Source organism: Carettochelys insculpta, chromosome 25 (genome assembly GCF_033958435.1).
Source record: "Carettochelys insculpta isolate YL-2023 chromosome 25, ASM3395843v1, whole genome shotgun sequence".
Taxonomy (NCBI): Eukaryota; Metazoa; Chordata; order Testudines; family Carettochelyidae; genus Carettochelys; species Carettochelys insculpta.
The window spans coordinates 3,591,213-3,611,233 of record NC_134161.1 but is presented as its reverse complement, the minus strand read 5'-3'; the positions used below and the strand labels follow the sequence as shown (position 1 = coordinate 3,611,233).

The 20,021-nt window shown below is 41.8% G+C and overlaps 1 protein-coding gene across 4 annotated transcripts in view; it reads right to left on the bottom strand.

The window, feature by feature from the left end:
* Positions 1-2,955: 2,955 nt before the first annotated feature.
* CADM1 (cell adhesion molecule 1) overlaps positions 2,956-20,021 on the bottom strand; it is a 334,752-nt gene continuing 317,686 nt past the window's right edge. For all 4 annotated transcript variants that reach the window (XM_074977194.1, XM_074977195.1, XM_074977196.1 and 1 more), the window contains 2 exons: positions 6,970-7,101; positions 2,956-5,747 (listed from right to left, as the gene is read on the bottom strand). In XM_074977194.1, the coding sequence (XP_074833295.1) occupies positions 5,629-5,747; positions 6,970-7,101 (251 nt within the window). In that variant the 3' untranslated portion in view covers positions 2,956-5,628. The remainder of the gene's footprint in view (positions 5,748-6,969; positions 7,102-20,021) is intronic.

Below are 20,021 nucleotides of genomic sequence, written 5' to 3'. Positions count from 1 at the left end.
CAAAGATAGTGGTGTGCTGTTGGAAAGCATCTAGTACCTCAAGAGTCTTACCAGAGATATTAGAACACCTCTAGCTAATGCTACTTCTGCAAAATGCACCAGGGGTGCTTTACATGGTTGAGATAAGGTTTAAGTGTCAGTCAAAAGACAATACCCTGCAAGGAGGTGCCCCCCTCCCATACCTAGCAATGCTGGGGGGCATCGCATTCAGCCTGAATGGAAAGGTAAGCAACTTTTAGTAAAGTGAGCCACTGGAGTTACAAACTGCATCTCCTCCATTCCTGTGGATTTGATTGGGAGGTCACCTATTCAAGTAGTAATTACATCCTACTCCTCTGCGCAGCTTGAGTGGTCTGAAAAAAACCAAATGACCCCCACTCCCAATACATGCACCCAAACCATACTCAGAAAGAGTATAACAATACGTTCCAGAACTATGGCTTTAGATTCTTTAGACTCTGTAATTCAAGGTCCTGTGATTAATATGGGGATTAACATTTATTTTCGGTCACCTCTATGAGGATTTCTTCACAACTCGACCAATTCCAGTTGATATCATCTCTCTCAAAGGTTCCTACCCCTGTATTTACTGATAAAATGCAGCCACTTCTTCAGAGGAGCACACCAGTCACTTTACAGTGCACAGCCACATTCAATAGAGGAAAAAGTGAAAGAGATGGATATTCAAATTGGAGCTGTGAAGGGGATGGATGTAAGAGAGGCAGAATGGGATCTGTGATAAATTATTCTGTCAATCACTTTTCATCCAGTTCTTCAGTCAGTAAATTGCCCAGTGCGAACATGCCATTCTGCTAGTTGACAGCGTTCATTAGCGCGCAACAGTTTGACAATATTCAACAAATGGTTAAGAGTCTGAACGCTTTTCAAAATTAAAGACATTGGAACACATCTTTGAAAAAGAGTCAAGACATTCTTAAAATTGCCTGAAAAGCTTATTAACAACGTAGCTACGGCCTCTCAATCCACCACCGTTCTGTGCTTCTTTGATTATTAAATACATTGAGGGTGGGATTTTTGAAACGCACCTCTGTGGTTTAAGATCACACATTCCATTAGAGAACAATGGGACTTTTACACCTGCATCATTCAGGTGCTTTTATTTACTCTAAGTTTAATCAGGGAATCTGACTCCTCTGAAGATAGTGCCACCTATGGTCTAAAAAGGGGTATGTGACTGCTACTGCCATGCAGAGACTGCACCACTTATCTCTAGCAGGCCACTTAAAATTAAAAGAAACCCAACAAATATTCGCATTGAAACTGCGAAAAAGGCGAACGCTGTTGTGGATTCAGTGTTCTGAAAGAACGTATCAGAGAGAATTCTCCAAGGAAACCATCTCTTCTACAGAGCTCAGTTTCTCTTTTCAAAGTGGCAGAAGGCCTTGAAAGATGGCACCAGTTAGAGGCAACATGTCACCTTAGGGCCCGATTCAACATAGTGGCTATGGCTACACTAGCAAGTTTTGCCAACAAAAAAAGTTTTGTTGAGAAAACCGGTGGAAGGTCCACACACAAAATGCCTTTTGTCGAGCACTTTCCCCAGCAGCATTCTGTATCTCAGCCCGAGGCAGAATGCTGCTATTGACAGATTCTGTTGACAAAAAAGCATGTTGATACTCTGCTGGGGGAGTGGCTTCTTTTGACAACCAGACAGAGCAATGGGCAGCCCTGTTTGCTGTGCTTCCGGGTGCCTGTTTTGTTGAGAGCGCAGCCAGGCAGTCTGGCCACTCTGTGGACAGAGCAGACTGCTCTCCCAAATGGCTTTTTTGCACGGTCACACTCTCTCGACAGAAGTTTGATTGGGAAATCTCTTCCAGCAGTGACTTCTGTCGACAGATTGCTGTTGTGTAACCGCATAGCCATTGGGAAAACTCATCAGCCAAAACCACAGTGAAAACTAATCATTTCCCTGCCCCTAGGACTTGTGTTCTATTTATCTTTTTGTCAAATATGGGAAAAAAAGTGGCTGGAACCTTCAGCAGAGCCTTAAAAAAAGTTGTGTTGATGGCACACATTCTGAAATAATTCGGAGATGACAAAACTTAAAAGTGATTCTCTTGTTTCTCGAGCAACCATCATTGTTTGGCACATCCGGAAATTAGAGATGTTTTCCTCGCTGTTCAGAATACTCAAGCTGGCTTGTGGGGCAGACTCAAATACCAGGGTACAGATAATGCTATCTCCTAAAAGCACACCAGAAATAAAGGAGTGATGTATCGCCACCAATATATTTTTCATTTTTGCACAAGCTGGGGTCAGAAATAAAAAGGAACTAACATAGTACATGCCTTTGAACGAACATAACCATAGTCAAATGGGAAAAAAACATTTCAGGCCATTATTAGCAACAAGTTAATAAAAAAGGATTTTTAATTACGAAAATTGAAGGCATCTTTACATGAACTCTCCAAAATAATACAAGATACGTACGTCAATGATCACAGAAGGGACTTAAAAATTACAAATCTACACAACAGCGGTATGTTCGCTGACTCAGCATGCCATCTAGTTGGCTTAAATATTAGAAGGGGCTGTGGCTTTTACGAGCCCCGCTCCCTTGACCAAAGAACAGCAGTGGCTTAGATTATGCTGGCTCGCTCACAACCGTTTATGAGTCAAAATAGGGAAAGAGAAGCAGGTCAGAGGATGGGGAAAGAGAATTAAAGAAGGGAGATTTATTTCTAGGCTGTCACAGATCTTGGAGGAACCCACAACGATTTTTTAAATTGGAATTTCACAATAAGCAAGCCAAGAAGGGACTTCACTGCAACTAGCCACCATGGCTGTGAAGGTAAAGAGTTCAAAGTGAGATTAAAGATTAGTTTTATAACATTAATTTTTTTTATTAAGAAGACAGATATTTTATAGTACTTCTCTGTTTGTAAAAATGATATACATGAACCAATACAAAATGTGAATGGGAACATATGGATATGTATTTTCTTACACTGTAACATCGTCCATGGACACCTTAAAACAGAACTGGCCTAGAGGGGGAAAATTAAAAGGGTGGGTGAGTGAAGAACAAGTTGATTTGCCATCAGTTACACATCCTTCATTAGAAAAAAAAAAAAGTTTATTCTTTCTACACTCTCAAAAAACCCTTACGGTCTAAACCTGTACAAAGTAATACTCAACAATACATTTCAACAGCGCACTTTATACTGAAGAAAAAAATACATAAACCAATATACAACTAAAAAAATCCATAATCTCCTGGGTTTTTTGTTTAGTTCTCTTCCAATGTGTGGGGCCAAAAATTTTGCAATCTACCTGAGACGGAAAACACCATTCAAAACACATGAACCTGAGACATGTCAACATTGTAAGTCAAAGTTACATCGGTAACACTGTACTACTATACACTTTCAAAACAGAAAGATGGACTGGTCAAAGAAACAGAATGCCAATTCTGTGATCAGTGTGTACAAAAGGCCCTCCCCTCCAAAAATCTTCAAATAATACGTTAAATGCTTCTTGCCCTTGGCTGCGGTTTGGCTATGGGCTCAGCTGGTGCTGAATGGTCAGAAGCACTTGACAAAATTGACTTTCCTTTTGTGGCTCTCCTGGGTTAAAAGGACTCTGAGGGAGAGGAAAAGAAAATACTGCTCAGGAATGGATTTGGTTTTTTCTCTTTTACGTGCCGACCCGTTCCCGAAAGGCTCTTGTGTTGCAGTGGTTCTGCCACAAAGTTAAAACAAAAAACAAAACAACAACAACAAAAAAAACAAAACAAAAAAACCCCACAACTTAAAAAATGCTCCCTAAAAGCTCAAGAAGTTTTAACAGATGTGATTTTTTTCCCTTAAATAAATCAGTGTAAGTTTTCTACATATGCGACAATAATAAAAACGCAGCTTTAAAAATCTACGATAACTCACTGAACAGTTCAGTATACATATATAGAGAGATATTTTAATGCTATCATCTCACTGTGGACTGCTATCTGTAGGTCCATCATAATTCTAATTCACATTTTTCTCTTCACCTAAATATTTTATGATCAGTTTGCCTTGAAATTTTTAATGCAAATCTCCACATTTCCTTCATCAGAAAAGAAAAGAAATGGCAACTTCACTCATCCAGTTTCTCCCAAGGCTTCAAGCCTGAACCATTTTCAAGGTAACTTATTTTTAGTAGCTGTGCACCATGACCGCATTCATGCAAGGATCAGTAATTTGTTGGCAGATGGTTCTTAAGGCTGAGGAATGAGGCCAAGGCTAGTGTATGAAAGGCAAAGAGATAAAAAAATACAACATTTGAGTTTTGATTAAGAGACTGAAAATGCCTACATGCTGTTATTTCCACCTGCTCTGACCTTTGCAGAACTGAGAAACAGGGCACGCCGTTATGAAAACAATAGCAACCCTTCTTCTGTCCCTCCTGCTTTGTCAAACTAAATCTTAAGGAATGAAAGTTTCACACAGTCTCTGGTTGGATCTCTCAGCATGACAAATACCTGTAATATACAGTACATGCAGGCCAGATCCCACTGCCTTCCCTAACGAGCACAAACAAGGAAAAAAAATAATATAAATCTGCTCCTTTAGAGAGCTTTGCACACCGTGAGGACTTTTTTCCAGAAAATTAGGCAGAAGTAAGGCCTGTTGGGAAAGCTTGATGGAATTGTTTGGAACAGAAATAATCAGAGCAGAACTACCTCTCTCCCCTTTTTCTCTCCTGTGGCAAGTCAAATTTGTCCACTTGCATAAAAGGAACAGACTTCATCTGTCAGTTCTGCTTAGGGCAAAAGACAAAACTAAACCAAAAAAAAAAAAAATAATCCCCAAAACAAAAACAAAAAAACAAGGATTCCTTCATGCCCCAAACTTGTCTAGACAGCATGAGGGTACCCTCTCTACTGAGAAGTCTACAAACACAGAATTCAAGACCAATTCAATCTCACAGTGACACACCTCACTTGCAGATAACCCTGTGCAGTAATGTCTCTCCCTAGCCAAAGGAGTGCATTTTCTGAGTCACAGCCTATTTTCTACTCTCCAGCACTAGAAAGCATTTGAAACATGGGCACTGCTAACAGTTTTCATAGCTTCTTCATCCAAGCCATTAAGACAACAGAGAATAACGTGTTATGGATACACTGACTTGCAAACTACAAAATCTAAAGTGTGCTGGTTCTCCTCTGATGAGATCAAATTTTGAACAGAAACATAGTGGAGTTAAAAGAAACACGTTAAGAACAATTAAACTTATTCCAAGGGGCTCCAGCAGGCAATTCCAAGAAAGAACAGAAATGGAAAAGAAACACACGCATAACCCTTCCCCCCGCCCCCCGACAAAAATTAAAATAAAACAAGGCACAGAATTTTCTGCAAATGATTTAACTAAACTAATTCCAAGATGGACTTGGCCGAAAATAAAACCTAAACTGAGGTGTCAAACAGCAGAGTGTACTTTACAAATAACATTTTTACATAGCCAATCCCGGACCCTCCCAGTTTGACATCTCTTATCCCATTCATTAAAAAAAAAATAAAAAAATAAAAGGACACAAGCTGGTTGCAACTTTCAATATCACTGTCTCTGTCATCTTAATTGGGCCGGTAACTGTCCGCAGTTGGACACCTCATTGAAACCAAGGCTGATTTAGATGAAGTATTCTTTCTTTTCTTCAGAGTTGTTCTGTCCTCCTTCTGCATTGATTATAGCTGTGTCTGCATCCGCTGCATCATCTGCTCCTTTGGCTTCATGAGTGAAGTATGTACCTGAAAATAAAGCAGTGAGCATCTGTGACTCCTTGATGGCGCATGCGTAGAATGGTTACACCAACTGACACTTGCTTTACGGCACAGAAGGCATGAGGAGAGGAGAAAAAGCCCACCAGTACAAGGAATAGAGAAGTCTGAACCTAGGGATACCACCAGTGTTACTTAAGTGTAAACTGCTGCGATTGCATTAATCAGCAAGACAACACAATGACATCAGATGTTAAACTTGAGACCTATCAATACTGCCAGGTGGATTTAGATGCACATGAAGTTCAACGAGAAGCGTGCATCTAAATTCCGCAAAGGGGCTTCGAAAATGACAGGGCATTATACAAATGACACCAAGTTAACAGCAAATGTGACTGGTTAGATAGGAAGGACATTATATAACAACACAGAGGGAATAGTAACAGAGGAGTAGCTGTGTTAGTCTGTATCTAACAGAACAAAACAGCAGTCACGAAGCACTTTAAAGACCAACAAAACGTCCCACGAAAGCTCATCACCTAATAAATCATTTCGTTCGGCTTTCAACCCAGAGCGAGTCTATTTCTGTGACTGAGTATACGGAGAACTACAAACAATCATGCTTTTGTCTGCTTTTTTCAAGACCAGTTTTGTCACTGCGATCAGATCCTCCAGCTGGGGAGACAGGGTGTGTGTGGGGAAGGTGTCACAGAGGGCGCGGAGCAGGAGAGCACTTCAGCAGTGACTCTGTCTGGGCTCAGCAACGTACATGAGCGCGCTCCAGAGGGCGCACACAACATGTGAACATAATCAGCATCTCACATTGACCAAAGGGCCTTAACGCTATTCTGAGCGGGCCGTTAAACCTCCCCTTTGGAATTAACAACACTTCTTTTTTTTCGTGCCATTTCAGGGTCTGGAAGGATATAGAAGGAGAATGCAAAAATAAATAAGCAAATTCTTAAGCACGTCATGCCCTTATTAAAGATGACACGTCTGTCATCTCTCCTTCTCTCCCAACCCTAATGCATTTTCCCACTTCCTCTCTGCCTCTATTGTACTCCCTGGCTTGTTTTTGGCTTCCTCCCATCCTGCTTCCTTGATGCTCTTCCACTACCCATGTCCCTCTGCTTTTTCTGGTCTCTCCCCTGCTGTGTGTCAAACACAGAGCCTCTTATTACCGGCTGATAAGAGGGAATGGACTGTTGCACTGCTATGTCCTCCCAAGCTTATGATTCACGCCTCAGCTTACCTTTATGTCTTGCAAAGTATCGCCCTAAAATGATGAGCAGGCAAAGCATTGCGAACACCACCACGGCCACGACCCCGCCAATCACAGCATGGTCCACGGCCCTTATGGACCCTTCATCACCTGCTCGAGAATCTGTCGAGAGCAGAAGAGGAATAGGAATTTGGATTACAGGGTGATGGAAAAGGTTTGGATGCAGTTGTGCCCGGCCACCCACTTCCTTTTCAAGGGAGGGGGTAAAGCACTGACCTATTCGGGCCAGTGATTCTCAATCTAGTTACCACCTTAGGCCACATGTGCAGCTGTGTTATGTGGGTAGCATCCTACGTCTATGGCTCTGAGGATGTCACATGGGCCACGGTTGCGTGCTGATTGGGCCACAGGCTGAGAACCATTGATCCAGATGGATCAGTTCACTCAACTGAGTGGAGAGGCCCATCCATTGGCCAGATCTGGCTGATCAAATCACAAGGTATTCTTACAATGCAGCAGCAGAGTCACTGCTAGAGCACATGCAACACAACTGGGAAGGGAGACATGCCATCATCTGCATCTTTTGTGAGGATCTGCCCACGCATCAGCCCCCCGATTTCAATTTTCACTCCCTAACCTGCTACCACCCTGGGTAAAGGGGGATGACCTAACAATTGGAGGCCAAGTAGTACCAATATGGTGACATGCAATATCAGTTGTATGGAAATATCAACAAGTCATTCATTTATATGAATGTTATTCCTGCCCCGCTCAATTTTATCTGCATGGCAAAAAAGCGATCAAGTTCTTAAATGGTCTTTTCAAAAGAAATCCAGGATGACATGATTAAATACGCTTTTTTTGCTTTTTTGGCACAGGACATTTCAAGATGCATCCAACAGCAGAACTCCCAATGCAAACCATAAAATCTTCTCCAAGTACAGACCGCAAGCAATAATTGTACGTTGCCTCCAAGCATTTTATTTTATTTATTTAACTCCTCGCCAGGCAATTAATTTTCTTTTATAAGCATCTCTCCCTTAGGATGCCAGCATCCTAGAGAGGAATGACTTATGTGGCTGGGGAACAACTCTGAAATGAACCCAGAATGAGCTATGGCCATGTAAAATGAATGTATAGCAGTGTAAACAATTTTAATTTAAGAATGCAGCTACATCAACCTTAGCTGCAATTCTAATGGCAACCGAGATTTATAATGTAGTAAAAAACAATTATTCTCCCGTTGATTAATACATTAACATTTGGAATGGAAGCTAAACCATTGTCTTTTTTTTTATTGAGTCAAGCGCGACACCTCTATTAAAATGATTTACTAGCCATACCTTACAATTTAAGCGCAGCAGCAACAGAAACGGTAAAAATCTTTTAACTTTACATGATTTGTGAAGTCATATGTGAAGGATTTACCATTTAAATCTTTCACTACAAGAAGCACATGGCCTATAAATCTGTCCCCCATGCAGTTGCCCGGGCACCTAAGAGAAATGCATTTCACCAGGAAGACCGAGAGTGCAAATTCAAGTCAATTTTTAAGAAAGATTTATCTCCGTCTCTCTCCAAATAACAGAGCAAATCTCTGAAGCCTCCACCTCTAATAATATTTGAAGTTTATCGATCAAGCGTACAGATCCGTGACAGCTAAAGGTAATGGTGCTCTTTTGAGCCAAAACCTGATACAATGTTTTCTGCAGGAGCTCGGGATTTACACTATCGATATTTCCAATTTTGTTCCAAGATTAAGTACTGAAGGACATAAGTAAATAACTCGTGACCGGGAGCCCATAAAATGCATTTTAATTAAAACAGTTTAAATTAAAAAAGGGAAGAAAATCCTTAAGTGTTTCTTTAAGTTGCCCTTTAAAAATAACACAACAAAATCAGTAGCAGTGGTATACAGAATATGGAATGTCTAGGCTTAAGTAGGTGCACATTACAGGACAAAATGAAGAGCAGCCAATTAGGCAGAATGATGTTAAGTAAAATCCCCTTCAGCAATATAGCCAATAAGTTAATTTAAGTGTGGCAAAAAATATTCTCCTGTTAGCCAAAGGCTTTCACTAGTGCAGTAGCTCCATTGTAATCCACATACAAATAATTTAACTCTGATCAGAACGTGCTAGAGAAGTTTAAAAGTGAGATATGGGTTAACACTTGGGTCTCACAATGCAGTCTCTAAAAATGGCAGTTATAGCCCATACAGGTTAGGAAAGTAACAGGAAAGTAACTAATGAAATATCTCCCACAAGACAACTCAAGTTGTCCAGGTAGCGGCTACTGAAGATAGTTTTCACTGAATGCATTTCAGTGCAACCAATCACTTTAATTTATTCTCTCTGTGCACCCTTCCCAGCTACTTACAGCAAGAGCACAAAAAAATCCAACAGGTATCTTCCAAGCCCTCTGTGATCACCAAAGTAAATAATGCCCCTCACTAACTCATCTATCTTCCTCAGTTCATTTACTGCAGTTACGTCAGTTAACTCTCCATACTGGTAACTTGGGAAGTCATGATTTGCCAGTGCTGCACCCCCTCTGTGGGAGAGATGTACCCCAAATGAAGAGTCAGAATTCCTTACTGACACTGGGCGAAATATGTGAAGAAAAACACATCTGCAGAACTTGAAACATACTCCTGAAGCCGGCATGTATTCGTTCAACCCAAAACAGATGGAAAAAGAGACATAAATATAGGGCCAGAAGATCAGATGGTATAAGTCAGCAGAGTAAAAATTACACTGGAGCTACATTGGTTCACACCAGTTTGAAATCTGCCCATAAAATACAAGCTGAAGTGCTGTGCCAATACCACTGGCTTGACAGCTCCATGATGGTTTGTGTTCAACCTGTAATTAAGTCAAGAGCAGTCAGTCTTTACTCATGTCCCTGCTTCCCTGAGCAGTGACTTTAAAATGCAGCTTGACAAACATTTTTGGCCAGCGCAGTTTATTAAATATGATTTCCTCCATTGGGCAGGCATTATTTTTCTTAATTATTTTTATGGAAAATAACATTTTTCCAAGTATATGCTCCAAATTTATTTTATAATGTGCACAGCTAAATAGTTTTAAGTTTATGTGCTAATTAAAAATTAAATATAAGCCACCGAGGATGTCTCGTGCTTGCAAACCATCTAGAGACAAATCTGAGTCATTCAACAGTACGCTTTTGCTTTAAAGGAAAGTGGCTTCATGTTTACATTAGATCATAAAACCAAAGGAACTTCTCTCCTAGTCTGGCTGGTAATATGCCAGATGTTTATTCCCCAGATATGCTGTACGTATTAGTCAATTAAAACAGTATTAACCAACCAGATGTATTTATGCACCTGCTTCCACCTCTAACAGCCTCTTAAACCTTCAGCTGAGGAAAGGTAAGTCATCTCTGCAGGACTCTGCTGATGCACCTCACTTCTGAGCCGCATAATCTCCCTTTTACATCTGTGCCGAGTCTTCCTCAATATATGCTCTTCCAGTCTGGCAGCACTATGATTCATGTCTTGGGCCTTGAGCGGTGGCTACAAGTTATGACAAATTGTGTGGCTGGTCCAGAAAGTTGACAAATGGGGACTCAGCTGACTCCCTGATGACACCGTATTTCTGACCCAAGCTAAAGTTTTAAACTTTTTCTCCAAAAAGAAAGTCACTAAGTCATCAAGCTCCAACCTTGCAAGTGCATATATTAAGTTTCAGCCCTCTGAAGCGAGCTTCCCACAGCAACAAAAAACCACCACATCTGCTCTCTGCTTCATGTCATCTTTTTTAGGACAGTTTGGCTATTTGCCATTGTGACCGATCAAGAAAAATTGGGGGATATTTAAAGCTCATCATTTTTTAAACAGAAAAACTGATGCATTACGGCTGCCAATGGGCATCCATGAATTCCTACCCCTTTCAGATTATGCCTGCCAGGCAGGTCCACTGTTGCTCTGGAGCAGAGGCATTGTAGAGAATAGGTTTCATTTCTGAAATCATCCTTATCCCCACACACAAGTGGGTCGCTATCTCACTGCAGAGAGGAAAAAAGTTCCTGAAATTAGACTTTCTTGCCTCCAGACAAAAGGCTCAGCCCTTCTGCTTTTATTTCCATTCCACACTGAGGTTTTGGATGGGATTTTCAAGAGCCTGTTGTATATAAGGGCAGGGGCTGACAGGGTTTAGGTCCTTACACATCTCCCCATATTACCATACAGCAGAGCATCCGACATGAGTAATTTCTTTAAGTCTGTGTATTCTTCCTCTTCCTTCACCCTGCCATAGCCGACCTTAGCTACTACTCTCCGCTTTTAGCGCAGACGCACAACTAGCACCTTTTTTACCCCACTCTAGCCACACCATCACTGCCAGGACAGCAAACACTAATGGAGTACCTGACTTTTACCCCACACAGTGGTAATGGGGCTTTTCAGTGGGAGGGCAGGCACCACTGGGTGGTGTCTGACTCAACTGGCCCTGAAATGAACCTTGCTATGTTTAGGGGCAACTGGAAACAACTCATTTATCTTTTATTTCAAAGTGCAGGAGGACATCATGTCAGGCTCTTTAATTTTTCCTATTAAATTTCTCCAATGCATAACCAACAAACAAATTCACACCTGAGAGGGGAACTTACCTTCTTTCTGACTTGGCGTTTTAAATATGGGGAACAAAGACTGCATCCTTAACTGAGATCAACAGAAGCTTAAACCCACAAGGCTGTTGACATTAATGTGAAATTGCCATGTAACAGCTGCAGTAGCAGTCCCACAATCTAGGCACATATCCGCACATGCGTGTGCTTTTCCAAAGCACCTTCCTGAATTGCAGGGACTTTGCAGGCTGAGGTACAGCTCAGTTACAAGTTTTTTGTTTTTTGTTTTTTTTTTAAACAAATGACAAACCCCCTCTAGAGCAGGGGAAGGAGGGACATTATGCGAACACAAGGCATAGTCAATGATTAATGCCAATTCTTTGTTGGAAAGAAAGGGTCTGGGAGGGTGCAGAGGCAGCTACTTTTCCAAACTGGTGGCAGAAACAAAGATTTGACCTTAAAAATAGCACTTGATGAAAAAATGCTGCCCGCTTGGAAAACCCACTGTAGCTTCATATCTATGATAAAAAAAAGAAATCACAACTTTGTCACTGAAGGGGGAACAAGGTAGATGTCAGGAACTGACAAAATGCCACCTTATTTGCTAATCCTAGTATGTTATTCTTCCTTAGGTATGCTTTTCTCAGCATCAATTCAATTACTGATGCTACAAATCCTTCTGACATTTAATTCCCACTTGTCAGAGAAAAGTAAATGCATACATGCTCTGCTTTCTCCTTAAGATGTTAATATACATTGGAGCATGCTGGTCTCTGTTGTGAATAGCCTTCTTTTAAGGATGGGGTGGGTTGAGAAAAGGAATTGCAGGAATGTAAGATAGGTGAATGCACAGTGCTGCATGTTGCTGTCCAGTAAACCCTCAAGTTACCTGGGCGAATACGTTCTTGCAACCCTTGCGTAACTCAAATTTTCCCCTAAGTCGAGGGCAGATGGGAACCAGCCATGTGCTGGTCAGCTTCCCAAAGCAGGAAGACGGGAACCAAGTGACAGCCTGGTTCCTGTCTCCCCACTGCTTGTGGGACCCATGAAACCGACCAGCTCATGGCTGGGCAGTTTCCTGGTTCTCTCTAGCTCAGGGCAGCCAGGAACCAGACTGCCACTTGGTTCCCAGTTCCCTGCCACTTGGGGGACACGAAAAACTGATCAGCCATGAGCTGGTCAGTTTCCTGGGTCCCACAAGCAGTGGGGAGCTGGGAAACCAGGCAGCAGCCAGGCTCCCAGCTCCCCTCCCCTTGCAGAGTTGGGAAACTGACCAGGGCAGCAGCCTTGGTCAGTTTCCTGGCTCCAGGCACAGGAGGGGAGCCAGGAACCAAGGGCAGCCAAGCTCCCAGCTCCCCTCTACTCCTTGAATCCAGAAACCTGACCAGCTGCCCAGGTCAGTTTTCTGATTCTGTGAGCAGCGGGGAGCCAGGCTGATACTTGGTTCCCAGCTCCCGCTGCTTCTGGGACCCAGGAAACTGAACAGCCTGCCAGGGCTAATCAGTTTCCTGGCTGCTTCCCCCTGCCTTCTCCCAGCCACACCACTGTCAGGCTGACAGAGGCGCAGCTGGGGGAGGGCAGGGAGCATCATAGAACGCTAGGACTAGAAGGGACCTCGAGAGGCCATCGAGTCCAGCCCTCTGCCCCAATGGCAGGACCAACTACTATCTAAACCATCCCTGATAGACATCTATCAAACCTGTTCTTAAATATCTCCAGCGATGGAGATTCCACAACCTCCCTTGGCAATTTAGTCTGCTGTTTGACCACCCTGACAGTTAGGAACTTTTTCCTAATGTCCAACCTAAACCTCCCTTGCTGCAGTTTAAGCCCGTTGCCTCTTGTTCTATCCTCAGAGGCCAAGAAGAACAAGTTCTCTCCTTCCTCCTTATGACTCCCTTTTAGATACCTGAAAACCGCTATCATGTCTCCCCTCAACCTTCTCTTTTCCAAACTAAACGAGCCCACTTCTTCAACCTTTTTTCATAGGTTACATTGGCCTGCCTTCTGGGCAGCTAGGCAGGCTGACAGCCTCAGAGCAGCTTCAAATTGTATTTAACTTGTGTTAACGTGCGTTACGTGCACCCTGAAGCCATGTATTTCAAGGGTTTACTGTATTCAGCAACTACTTTCCATGGTAGCAAAAAGAAAAAAAAAATCCAACTTTATAGTATCTTACATTCTAGGAGGTCAAAGTATCTAAAAAGAAAACTGCAGTGGTGTTTTCACCACCACTTTAGAGGCCTGTATTAACATCATGATATAGGCTGAAACCGTGATGTTTTACCTTGTTGAACTTGTAGTATTTCCTCCACTGTGCGAATGGAGCTGCTGAATCCCAACTGGAGGCTTTCACAGCAGAAAACTGCTCAGGTGGTCAGCCTGATATAAATTAATGACAAGAATATTCTGCCCCCTTTTAAAAGTATAGGGAATCAGAGACTTTACTTAGGTGGCTGTTATAAAGTTACCCAGTTTAAAAAAAATATGACTGATATATAATAGAACACGACTGTTTAATGACCCATAAATTAAGAAATAGTAGCACGTGGAGAGTGTATTAAATCTGAAGTTTTCCTTGAAATGAGCAACTCTGGTCAACACTAAACGTAAGTTAAAAAGTAAATGCATGTTTGGTTGTCTAGATGGTGCTTGGTCCTGCCAAGAGGGCAGGGGACTGGACTCAATGACCTCTCGAGTCCCTTCCAGTTCTAGTGTTTTATGATTAGTATCTGTTCAACACCGTTGCTGAATTAGATACATTTCCAGATTTCTGGGGAAGGTAGATTAACTACTACAATTAATAATGAACTTACGGTAGTGAGCAATCTGTAGTATGTCAGTACACTTTGCCTACTTGTCTTTCCAGCTTAAGGAAAAACCCATAGGGTCTCATTTTTACCTTTTGTTAGCGGGAGGATAAATTAGGAGATGAAAGGGCCCAAAGCACTACGTTGGACTATGAAAATGATCAGTGCAACAGCTCATGCATCTCTTGACTTCAAACAAATTTCTGTCCACAATCATTTCCACAGTACCAGAGGCATGTAATGGGGACTTCAAAAACTGACATCTCCTATTTTTCAATACATTCATATTTTTAAAAAACTAAAATTATTAGCCCCAAGTTTCCAAAAGTAACATGACATTTTGGACTCCCAGAGAAATAATTACAGGTTGAACCTCTCTAGCCTGGAACAGGCTGGTCCAGCAGCATTCGTGATCCGGCACGATTTTAGTTAGCCAGATGTCCATTCATCATGACTATGGCCAAATTTTCTGCAGTCCCATAAAGTTTGTTTACACCCACCAGTCCTGGCTCTCAGTGTCTTATACTGTTATTTAGCTATAATTTAATGTCTTTTAAGAGCCCAGTAAGCAGTGGAACTGTTGGTACTGCTGCCAGAAAAATCTTGACCTCCCATGGAGCAAGTAATCAATGAATTCATCTGCAAATACCTGGAAGAAAATAAGGTGATAGCTAACAGCCAGAAGGGGTTTGTAAAGAACAAATCACGCCAGACCAATCTGGTAGCTTTCTTCGACAGGAGAACAAGCGTTGTGGACAATGGAGAAATGGTGGATGTGGTATACCTAAACTTCAGTAAGGCATTTGATATGGTCTCACATCAGCTTCTTATCAATAAACTGGGCAAATACAATTTAGATGGTGCTACTGTAAGCTGGGTGCAGAGCTGGCTGGATAAACATTCTCAGAGTACAGTTATTAATGGTTTGCAGTCATGCTGGAAAAACATAAGTGAGATTCCACAGGGGTCTGTTTTGGGACCAGTTCTACTCAGTATCTTCATCAATGATTTTGATATTGACAGAGGGTGCGCTTATTAAGTTTGCAAGTGATACCAAGCTTGGAGGGGTTGCAACTGCTTTGGAGCATAGGCTCATAATTCAAAATGATCTGGACAAACTGGAGAAATGGTCTGAGAAACAGAATGAAGTTTAATAAGGACAAACGCCAAGTATTCCACCAAGGAAGGAACCATCAGCTCCATACATACAGAACGGGAAGCGACTCTCTAGGAAGAAGGATGGCAGAAAGGGATCTAGGAGTCACAATGGATGACAAGCTAAATATCAATCAACAGTGCAATGCTGTTGCAAAAAAGGAAAAGTGATTCTGGGAGGCATTACAAGGAGTGTTGGGAGCAAGACACGAGAAGTCATTCTTCCGCTCTACTCAGTGCTGATTAGGCCTCAACTGGAGTACTGTATCCAGTTCTGGGCACCACATTTCCACAAAGATGTGGAGAAACTCCAGAGAAGAGCAGCAAGAATGATTAAAGGTCAAGAAAATATGAGTTATAAGGGAAAATTGCAAGAAATGTGCTTGTTTATTTTAGAAGAGAGAGAACTTAGACGGGACATGACAGCAGTTTTCAAGTACCTAAAATAGAGTTACAAGTAAGAGGGAGAAAAATTGTTCTCCTTGGAATCTGAGGATAGGACAAGGAGCAATGGGCTTAAACTGCAGCAAGGGAGATTTTGGTTGAACATGAGGAAAAACTTCCTGTCTGGGTGGTTAAACACCACAATAAATTAGCTCGGGAGGTTGTGGAATCTCAATCTCTGGAGATATTTAAGAGCAGGTTAGACAGACACCTATCAGAGATGCTCTTGATGACGCTTGGTCCTGCTGTGGGGCAGGGGACTAGAGTCGATGACCTCTCTAGGTCCCTTCCAGTTCTACTGTTCTATGATCCTATGGTTCTGCAAATTCTCTGGTTTTCCTGACTAGAGAGGTTCAACCTACATTTTGAAACCAGCAGGACACTGCAGATTACCAATAATCTTAAAAGAAGAGTGGATTTTGGTGGCAGTACTCTGACCCTGCAGGGGTTAAAATAGCTTAACCAAGATGGGAACTCTGGACTAGATGGTGTTTCATCTTTTCCAGTTGATCAAATGAATGGTTCTGTTTGATTCTGCTTTTAACGGGCCATTTGTAAACGAAATATTTAATATTTTCCAGATCCTTTAAGTTGGTTTTTGCTCTCTTTGCAGGAGGGGGGAACGCAAGCCTCAATTTGAGAAAGACTAGGTAAGAGGCACCAATGGATTCACATAACCTGCATTTAAATCCACATCATATAGGATTTAGAAGTATAAAAAGTAAAGCACGACACCAGTAGAATTACGGAAAACCACTGACTGAAACTGAACTTCTTATTTTCCAAGTCTGCACAAGATTGGAAAGCCATGGATGGCCAAGTTCAAGTCCTCGATGGAGTTAGACCTGATAATTAAAACTGAGATGCTGGTTTTATAACAGCTCTTTTTCCAAGTTCTAGTTCCCCTCAGAATGAATAAAATTCTTCTAAGTAGCTCCCAGGGTGACAAAAGGGGGCTAAGGGTCCTTCACAATGCACAGAAATCATAGGGTCAGAACTTAATGTCCAGAACCTTGTCACCAGACCAGACTGGCCACAAGGAATGTTTTTCACCATGTACTTGGACAGTGGTTCTTACTGCACTTCCATGTACTCTACCACTGTGGCTCATTAAGGCTCTGTTTCTACCAGCTGGGGCACAGTATAAATAAAGCACTTAAAGAGATATAGTTTGTCCCACCTCTGGCTCAGGGAACTAAGTGTTTTACTCCACTGATTTATTGTAGCTGCGACGTCCATTTCTTGTAGTTTATATTTGGCTATGTAGACCAAGGTCTTAAAACATTTTCGGGGGAAGGCAGGAGTGGGGGAGAACTGACAGCTCTGAAGTTTCTTCTGTACACACTTGTACTGTAAAAGCAAAAGACCGATAGATCTCTTTGTACATGTTCATTGTGGCTGTTAATTTTGGTGACTGAGATTTACTGCTGTACTTCCACAAAAATTTCTTAACGGCACTACCATTTCTAGGGGGAAATTAATTTTGAAGCTAGGATGTGGGACAATTTTTAAGACTGCTCACAGCTATCATACTCGTGGTTTTTTTTGCAATACACAGATTGTGCCGGGGAAGGGAAAATAAATAATTGCTTTTTTTACAAAAAAAACAAACAAACCCAACCTGTAAGTATCTTACTTATAAAATGTAAAGTTAATGAATGACATTTTCTGAAGTGCATAAATGACATAGGAGATAAAATTCCATTCTCAAAAGCAACTTGGGAGCCTATGACCCATTTCCTAGGAGATTTAGGCTCCTCACCTAAACCACATTTGACAATGGAACTTCAGCTGCTCAATCACTTAGGAAATTGAAAGCTTTCAGGCTGTGGCCACACCAGCCCCTCCTTTCGGAGGGGCGATAGTAATGTGGCACTTTGGGATGTGCTAATGAGGGGCTGCCATGCATATGAAGCACCTCACTCGCATAACGTCAGCCTCACGCGCTTCAAAACCGCCGGTTTTGAAAGGCACGCCGTCGCCCATGTAGCCAGGTGGCCTTTCGAAACAGACCCTTGATTTCAAAAGCCCCTTCTTCCCAAAACCAAATGGGAATAACAGGCCTTTGAAATCAAGGGTCCGTTTCAAAAGGCCCCCCAGCTACATAGGCGGCGGCGTACTTTTCAAAACTGACCGTTTTGAAATGCGCACGGTCACCATTATGCTAGTGATGTGCTGCATATTCATGGCAGCACTTCATTAGTATATCCTGAAGCGCCAGAAGGAGGAGCTAGCGTGGCCACAGCCTTACTGTCTAAGGTACGTCTGCACATCAGATAATTTCAAAAGTAGCTACTCTGGAATAGCTTATTTTGAAACAACACTTCTATGTATAAAAATGTACCTCTAAACAGTTAAGTGCTGTTTCAAAATACAGCATCTACACACATAGGTCACGTCTACACACGGCCCTCCCTTTCTTTTTGGGACTAAGGGAATTTCTAAGGGTGGCGCTTATTTTGAAGCGTCTGCGTCTATACAGCCAGTCTGCATTTCAGAAGCAGCACTTTCAAAGCACAACTGGCTGCCAGTATGCTAATGAGGCACTGAATATGCATGTCAGGGCCTCATTAACCTGTTCCAAAGTGTCTTATTATTGTGACCCTTCCTGAAAGAGAGGGGCATGTGTAGACACGGCCATAAAGGAGCCACTGGACACATTATGGCTTATTTTGAAATAGGCTCTATTCCCTGTCTTAACAGCACCTATTTTGAAATAGCTATTTCAAAATGTGCGCTATTCCTCGTAGAATCAGGTTTATCAGTTTCAAAAGAAGCTAACTGCTATTCGGATATTATTTTGGAATAGAGGTTGAATTATGTAGATCCTAGGATAGATACGTAGAATTAACAGCCTATATTTTGAAAAGTTTGCTGTGTAGATCTACCCTAGAAGGCATAACATGTAATAAAAGAACCTAGTCCGTCTCTGCTAATAATTAGGAGGCTAAAAAACACCAATACTTTCCAAACCGCATTTTCTATTTAAAGAAGTACTTTGGTTGGTCAACTGGCTTTGTGGCGAGTTTTATCAAGCAGCCTATAGTTGCAGATGCAGCAATCTGGTTTTTTTTTTTTTTGGTGTGCCTGTCGTCATTTTGAGAAATGTGTCATGTTGCTCTTTAATAGGGAAGGATTGGAATTGCTGCCCAGATGGAGTAGGAATGGATGGTATTATTATTCATGACAAGAGTGTAGCACTAACTGTGCTACACCTACTCTAATTTATTGATGGACTGTTTAAGACTGGTGTTAACCTGTTTGTCTCGTATAATAATTGAATTTAGTCTCTAACTTAAACTACAGAAATTCAAGGAGTTCATCCTTCTTCAATCAATAAGCTCCTCTGCAGTGACCCATTTCAAGATAGCTTCATAAAAATAATGTATCTTGTTTTAATAAATTTAATCACTATGACAGCTGCTCAATTTTTATTGGTTGTTTCTTCAGACATCTCTCTGCTAGAGAATGAAGCCATGCTTACAATCAATAGTAATTGATTAATCAGCTTCCCCCTTGAACAAAGATGCTAATCAGGTTTTGATTAGCTAATCAAACCAGATGCGGAGACTACATAGCTGTTCCCTGATTGTTCAGTGTTTTACAAGATGTGTATCAATGCTGTTGGGAAAAATGAGAAGACCGTAATATATCGTTGGGAGGTGAAAATATAATTCACTGGATTATTACAATCATCAACTGAAACAATCTTAATACTTGTGACAGCTGAGCGATTGACAAGACTACAGACATGATACCCTGATGCTTTAGGGTGCCAGGGTGGAGTTTGGTGTGGTGGGGGAGAATTCCCTGAGTGCTCCTGTATGTGTATAACAAATTACTTCACAGCAATAGGGTCCTGTTATGTTACTGAGCACATGGTTGAAAGTTATATGCACATATGTTCCTCCACCAGCAAGAGTCAAGCAGCCCACTGGAAACTTCCTGGGTTTAAGGAGAGAGGTACAGTAGAAGTTTGATATATTATACGACTCTGCAGTTGGGAGAGTCCCAGGGAAAAATGCTTGGTGGTGTATGAATGTCTGAAATGAATGGCATACTGAGCAATGCCTCCTTTTTGGCTAA